Source organism: Sinocyclocheilus grahami, unplaced genomic scaffold (assembly GCF_001515645.1).
Source record: "Sinocyclocheilus grahami isolate Dianchi unplaced genomic scaffold, SAMN03320097.WGS_v1.1 scaffold207.1, whole genome shotgun sequence".
Lineage (NCBI taxonomy): Eukaryota > Metazoa > Chordata > Actinopteri > Cypriniformes > Cyprinidae > Sinocyclocheilus > Sinocyclocheilus grahami.
The window spans coordinates 6,233-14,261 of record NW_015505386.1 but is presented as its reverse complement, the minus strand read 5'-3'; the positions used below and the strand labels follow the sequence as shown (position 1 = coordinate 14,261).

At 35.7% G+C, this 8,029-nt stretch overlaps 1 protein-coding gene across 1 annotated transcript in view; it reads left to right on the top strand.

The window, feature by feature from the left end:
* Nucleotides 1-3,259, top strand: part of LOC107595664 (NMDA receptor synaptonuclear signaling and neuronal migration factor-like) — a 38,945-nt gene extending 35,686 nt beyond the window's left edge. The window contains exons 15-16 of the mRNA XM_016286140.1: nt 1,091-1,166; nt 2,346-3,259. Of these exons, the coding sequence (XP_016141626.1) occupies nt 1,091-1,166; nt 2,346-2,443 (174 nt within the window). The 3' untranslated portion in view covers nt 2,444-3,259. The remainder of the gene's footprint in view (nt 1-1,090; nt 1,167-2,345) is intronic.
* The last annotated feature ends 4,770 nt before the right edge of the window (nt 3,260-8,029 follow it).

Genomic DNA, 8,029 nt, shown 5'->3' with positions numbered 1-8,029 from the left:
CACACACACACACACACACACACACACACACACACACACACACACACACACATGTGCGCGCACACACAAGTGAGCACACTCCCACTCCCACTAGTATTTGTAAATATTAAGCCGCAAAACGACTATTTGAATATGAATTCTTCGTGTCTCTGTGTTAATGAATGGCGCAGACGTGTGGTTTTGTTAACCACTTGTACTGAAGCGCGCGTAATGCTTGCGGTGATTTTAACGTCTGTCGTCTCACTCAGGAGGACATAAATACATGAACAACATCTCCAGAACTGCTCTGAGAGTCACTTCATGACCATTTGACCATTTCATTTGAGTAAAACTATCCTCATATCATATACACACAGAAACATAAGGTATTCACAGCAACCCGTCAAAATAAAAGTTTGGTTTAACTTGAAGCCATTGCGGCAGAAATATATTACTATTGTTCAGTAGAATGTACGTGAATGTACGAATGCGTTTCTATGGAGACGGGTTTGGCGTAAATCTCATTCGCCGTGTGTCATTGCCCAAGAGGCGCCACCATTCCCGAGAATTGTGTTCACGTGCGTTCTTGTGATTGACACACGGAGGATGACTTACTTGTGTGAGTTTGTGAACACATGCTGGGTTATCTTCCGACAGAATTTGGCCTTCGCGAGTTAATATCAATGCACGTTTATCTCAAATGGGAACTCTATGAATATTGCAGCATTTGTTTGTGTTATACCCCATACCCCCTTAGCGCTGTGCTCATATTTTCATTTTTATCCACTCTGTAAGGCACTGGCTTCCTTCGCAGGGTGAGCCGGAAGAGAAACTCTGTATCTGTAACTTCATCTTTAATCTCTGTCTGGGTTCTGAAGCCTCTCAGAGCGTTGCATGGATGTTAAGATCTTAACTGGGTTCTTTTGAAGGTTCTCGTTTGCCTTTCCCGTTGCCCGTGTGAGATTTATCCAGGGCCACAAACACGGATGCTGCCATTATCCCTAACTAACCTCCTCGAGTCAAAGAGCGAGTGAAGGAGAGAGCGAGAGAGCTGTGTGAGGGGGAGAAAAAAAGCGGATTATTAATGTCTTGGCTTATCATGTGCCAACAGCTGTTCCAGAAACTGAAGAACCTGATGAGGCCTTATTCTGTCAAGTTTGAGTCACCGCTGGAGCTCTCCGCTCAGGGTGAGACTGTCTGCAATGTGCTTATGCTCACACTCCTACACTCAAAAATAAACACACATAAACAGACTCTTCCTTGCATGATTTGAAATCTAGTAGTTGTTAATGAAGGAATACTGATATATATATACATATACACTGCATGTTATGTAAAAGGGATTTTTCACCCGAAAATGCTAATTCTGACCTTCATGTCATTCCAGACTTGTACAGTTATTTTTTCTGTTATTTTTTTCATATAAATAACATAGATCAGGGTCAGTACGAATAAATTTTTACAAATTAATTAATTAATATTTATTCATATATATTTTGCAAAGAATGCATTAAATTGATGGAAAAGTAAAAGTAAAGATAATGTTTCAAATATATACTATTCTTTTAACTTTATATGCATCAAAGAATCCTGAAAAAAAAAAAATAAAAAATCACTTTTTTTCAAAATCAAGAACTATTAGAAATGTTTCTGAAGCACCAAATCAGCATATTAGAATGATTTCTGAAGGATCATGTGACACTGAAGACTGGAGTAATGATGCTGAAAATTCAGCTTTGCCATCACAAGAATAAATAATGCTTTAAAATATATTATATAAAATATAGTTCTTTTAAATTCTAATTATATTTTACTGGATTTTACTGCATTTTTAAATAAAATAAATGCACCCTTGAGGCTTCTTTCAAAAACATTAAAAATTCTCATCAGCCTTAAAAGTGTGAAGGTATGTCTACTGACTCTCTTTGCGTATGATTTAAGGAATCGAATTTTGGCATTTGCTCACCCTCATGTTGTACCAAACCCATATGGTTTGAAATGGCGTGACGGCGAGTATGATGATACATTTTTACTTAATGGGTAATTTTCATCTTTACTGACATGCCTTTATAGTAAACAATTTAAAGGAAGTTTACAGGTCTTTTTCTTCGTTTATTTTCACCTGTCCTGGGCCGACTGAACAACCCACCTCTCTTTCTTTGACTCTCAATTTTCTCTCTTCATTCTCTATAATTTCTCTCTCATCTCTCTTTATCTATATTATCGCCCACTGCATGCTGTTTTCCAATTATGGTCTGAGCAAATCTATATGGAAGTGTCTGTGCATCATAGAGAGACGTGTTCACATTGAATTCACCAATTGTATTCCAGACTCATATCTCCCTCTCTATTTCCCTCTCTTTTAGGCAAAGAGATGATTGAGATGTACTTTGACTTCCGTCTGTTTCGACTTTGGAAAACCCGGCAGCACTCAAAACTCCTCGACTACGAAGATCTCTTGTGACCCCGCGTGGGTCAGTGTGTAGCATTGCGGGCAGGACGTCCCACTGTAAAACTCCATTCCACCAACTTTCATTTTGGAGTTCAGGAGGAAGAGGAGTGGAGAGGGACACAGCCACTTCGCTGCCATCACTACGTCTCGAGTATTGTTCATTTCAGCTCACCTCTGTGGACTTCGACCGCCTCAGAACGGTAACACAAGAAACAAAAACGAGTGGCAAACGGTTCAAAACACAAGAGAAATCCAGATACGTGGTGTTTTTGTTCTCTAATGGAGAAAAGAGAAGTCGTTTCTCAGAACTGGTTGACAGTCTGTCGACTGCTTTTGTTTTTAAACTAACATATCGCCGACTTATCGATCACTAGCCGAGACCGTTGTGCTTACAAGTGTCACACCGAAACTTACCTACCAGAACACAAAAATGGTCCTATATGAAATAACAACTAATATATTGGTACACATACAGGATATACATCTCATGAGTATATAGAGTAGCTATAGTCATGCAAATAATCTAAATGTCAATGGTACACAATTTACTTTTTCAATGTTTATTGTTGTGGTCTTTCTAACGAACTATTTTGAATAACTCAGGTTTTAGGCTTTACGGATATATTAATTACTCCCCTATCCAGATAAGTGGAAGTCATTTAGGTGGAAAGAATGGACATTCTGTCGACATACTTCATAAATTTTGTCATCTTTCGTCACGTTTTGCTTCCGGCACAACTCATTACATGCCAGTATCTGTCCCTCCATTGAAAAACATAGCCCCGCATTGCAAAACACAACCATACACAGTCCCCAAACTAGGAAATTGTGACTTCCAGTCATATAATAATTTTAGCAAGCTGCTCAGACTGATGGCTCTTTGATGTGGATGGCTTCAGGCACTCATAGAGAACCTTTTTCAGGAAATCTTTAACTTAATTGATAGACAGAATGAGGTCTTGCCCCATGAAAATAAGCGAAGCCGTAAGTATGCTGTGTCAAGCCATCTTATGAGAGGGAAAGGAACTCCAACAACATGCTAATAGAATGGGCCTAAACTAATTATGTGTAAAAAATGTATTAAAGGAGCGGTGCTGTAATTTTTTTAGACAAAAGATTTATTTATTCAAACATACAAGGTATTTTTATGAGACTTTATGGACAACAGTACAGTATGTTGGTATTTATTTTTATTCACAATTTTAGTAGCCTTTATTAGGCATTACGGTCAAGAAGGTCTATAATATCTGGAGAAAGCTATCTGTTAGCATTTCCATCCATCACAACTGCACTTCCTAAAAGTATGTGATTTCAAATACGTCAGCTTTGCTCATAGTCAGTTCGGCATCTATTCCTTGCTACTAACAGCCTTGATGGAAGGCTTAATGAGGCCTATCGTATAACCTGGTTAAGTAAACTATAGCTGAACCTTGACCTCTTGAGTACAATATTTACTTTCATATATCTTACATTGGTCAGCTACAATCACCAAATCAATCTGGTGCTTCTAGTGAGAGCACAAAGAAAAATATTAGATGTAGTAGCCTATATACAGTATTATTTTATATCTAATCCTTATATGGAAGCTTTTTTTCCATCATGGGATACAAAAAAAATGTAATTGTGAATACTTATCTCACAATTTAGACTCAGAATTGCAAGATATAAACGCAGAATTCTAAGGAACAAAGTCAGAATTATAAATATAAATATAAAAGTCTGAATTCTAAGTTTCTAGAATTCTTCGAGAATTCTTAAAGTCTGAATTTTGAGATAAAAAGTTGAAATTATAAAAAAAAATCTAAATTGCGAGATGTAATCTCAGAATTCCGAGATATAAACTCAAAATCGCGAGATATAAACGCAGAATTCTGAGGAAAAAATAATTGTGAGATAGAAGTCTGAATTCGGAGTTTATATCTTGTAATTCGGAGTTTATATTTCGCAATTCTGAGAATTCTTAGAAAAGAAGTCTGAATTATGAGATAAAACGTTGCAATTATAAACTTTTAAAAGAAAAAAAATCTGAATTATGAGATATAATCTCAGATTTCCGTGATATAAATGCAGAATTGCGAGCTATAAACTCAGAATTGCGAGATATAAACAGAAATCTGAGAAAATAAGTCAGAATTGTGATAAATTGTCAGAATTCTGAATTTATATCTTGCAATTCTGAGAATTAATTTAGATTAATTTAATTAGAAATAAAAAGTTGCAATTATAAACTCACAATTCTAAAAAAACTGAATTGAGATATAAACTCAGAATTGTTAAATGTAAACTTGTAAGTGCGATGTAAACTTTATATCTCACAATTGAAAAAATTCTGAAAAAAATATATCTTATTTTTCAGAAAAGTCTTTTTTTATTCCATGTCAAATGGGCTTTCATATATTTCAGCTCTTCATGATCATGCACTTCACTTGTTACTGCATTTTAATGGTTCTCTGGTCGGTTATATACGAATTAATTTGAGTGTGTAGTTACAGACCGGCCTTCTCAAAATTCTCTCAAAATGCCCTTGAGTAGCATAAATATCTTGCGCTTTCTCCATAAACTTTCATCCGCTCTCATGTTTTCTCTCTCTTCCTGCCCATCTCGCTTCGTCCCGTTCATGTGTGCGGGACGATTAGCAGGAGCGCAGGTGTGCCAGAGCTCATTAGCCTTATGAGAGACTTAATAGATGGTTTGCTTTTCAGAACATTACACTCCAACCCTCTTCACATCATATGAGATTGTATTTTATAATTGAAGAATATGAACATTCAACAAAAAATACATCCTCTTTCGTCTGTTATTCAGTAAAGAGTAGAATGAACATGTTCTCTGTGCCACTTGAGATGTGGAGTGAGTGTACCATCAAGGATAATTGATTTATTTTTTTGTCGTTCCCATGAATATTGATGACATATTATTGTTTTTTATGAAGTAGGTATTGTAGATATGAATTACATAACAAATATATCTGGTGTTGATTATGTCATTGAAATATCTACATCTGCAGATTTGTGTCTTGTGCATTTCATGGTGTAACTGAATCATTGTGCTGGAGATTTAACTTGCGTGGCATCCTAAATATGAGATATTCCAACATGCTGGCACTGAACGGGTGCGAAGTGTTTCTAATGCTTTTCTTTTCTAATAAAATAATGTTTTGATCATGCTTTGTGAGCTCTTTCCACTGTTCCTCAACTGTTTTCTTCATGAATGCTATTACTGTTCTCTTCCTCTTTTTCTTACCCGTTTAATTTGTCCATCTGTGCCTTTATAGAAAAAAACATGAAGAATATAGTCTGATGAATGTCACAGCTAAAGGGCATTTGTAGGCACCATGTACAGTGGAGTTGCAATGGTATTGCCATTGCCATGATTCTTGCAAAAAAAAGTAATACATTTAATTCAAATTAATTTGATATAGTTCACCCAAAAATTAAAATTCAGTCATTATTTACTCGCCCTGGTGTTGTTTCAATGCACTTCTCTTTCTTTTTCAAACCCCCAAAGGAGAAAACGTCCTGTATGTATGTATGTATATATATATATATATATATATATATATATATATATATATATGAATTTTCATCATTTTCAAACTTTTATTTATGCTTTCAGTTTGAATATTCTCTTTTTCTCTTTCTTTTTCAAACCCACAAAGGAGAAAACGTCCTGTATGTATGTATGTATATATATATATATATATATATATATATATATATATATATATGAATTTTCATCATTTTCAAACTTTTATTTATGCTTTCAGTTTGAATAGAAATCTTATATAGTACAGTTTGTTGATCTAAAATGGTAATTGTGCATTAACAGCTGTCATCCATGTCGGTATGCAAATGCACTGTCAGAAGTTATTTACACAGCGCATTTGGACCAGCGTACCACTTATGTGCACCCCTGATTATTAATACTATTGCAAATGTTTATTTGTATTAATTCACATAGGGTACTCAAAAGTGAAAATAATTTTCTAACCTTAATTTGTCTCCAAACTTTCTCTCATCCACTGAACACAGCTATTCAATATCTTTCATGGCCTATACATGACATCTGCAGAACAATACAACAAACAAACAATTTGGAAAGTATTATTTATAATGTTTCAATTTCCTGTTGACTTTAAAGGAAAAGTTTACCCAGAAATGAAAATTTGCTGAAAATTAACTCTTTTTATTCATCAGAACAGAACAGAGTTAGAGAGATTTAGCATCACTTGCTCAACAATGGATCATTTGCAGTGAATGGGTGCCGTCAGAATAATAATCGAAAAGTAGTCCACACAACCTCACTCCATTAAAACTCCACTCCAGTAAAAAGCTGTTTGTAAAAAAATTTATCCATTAAGATGTGTAACTTCAAACCGCTGCTTTAAGCTGAAATACAAGTACTATATCCTGCTTTCTCCAGTGAAAAAGTGGTCTTGTCTGAATCGTGAGAGAAATATGCACATATCAAGCATCAAATTCAGCTGTCCAAATCAGTTATAAACAAATATGTCAGTGGATTTTTGATGTGCGAGGACAACAGGGGATTGACTTTTTCACTTGAGGAAGTAGTATTATGGATTATATTTTGGCCAGAAGCAACAGTTTCAAATCCCTTCAAGGGATAGTTCATAATTTACACTGATGGTAACATGATAGTGAGAAAATTATGATGTGAATTTTTTTAATAATAGATTTGCTTCTTACAAAGGTGCAGCTTTTCACTTCACAAGACGTTAATAAGTGAGTGAAGTGTGGCGACCCATACTCAGAATTTGTGCTCTGCATTTAACCCATCCAACTCCCAGTCCGACTCCCAATCCATAAGGCCACGACTGTCACGTCTAATGGAGTCATGTGTGGATTACTTGTGGCTTATTGTTGTGTTTTTATCAGCTGTTTAGTTCAATTCAAAATTTGCTCGGAAAAGTTGAACAACATTTCATTTTCTTTCTGTTTACTTAAAACTAGATTTACCTGGCACTGGGTTTCACTCTTTCCCAGAAGGCCATCTGGACAGGCGAGGTGAGAGCGGACAGGAGCAGTCATGAGATGAGGGGGGCCGTGATCTGCTGACCTTGCTGAGCTCAAGGCTGCGGTGAGGACGGTTATGACTTGTCACAGCACAACGTGCATCTTGCAGCCCTCCAGGCTTGAGCTGCAGAGATTTATCACTTGTACAGTTTGCCTGTTCACTTTCACAGGCAGCGGACCGCAAGGACTTTCAGTGAACTCGGTGAACTCTCCTCTCTCCATCTTTATCTCCATCATTCACCTAAATGAGCACCTGTGGTTTAACTTGCATCAAAAACCTGATGAAATATTTGTTTTGGAGGGATTATGTAATAATCCTTATGCATAATATACTCATTATTTCTAATGAGCCTTGACTCAAAAGTGTTTTATTAAGCATTAAAAACAGAAGCAGCAATATTAATTAGGTTCTCATAGCTCATAAATATTTATATATGTCCATGAGTGACAAAAAAATATATATATGTAAATATATATATATATATATGTTAATATACACTAGTCAACAATTGAAGTGGATCAAAACCTTTCATTAAAGTTGCCCTAAAACCAAAATGCGTTCATC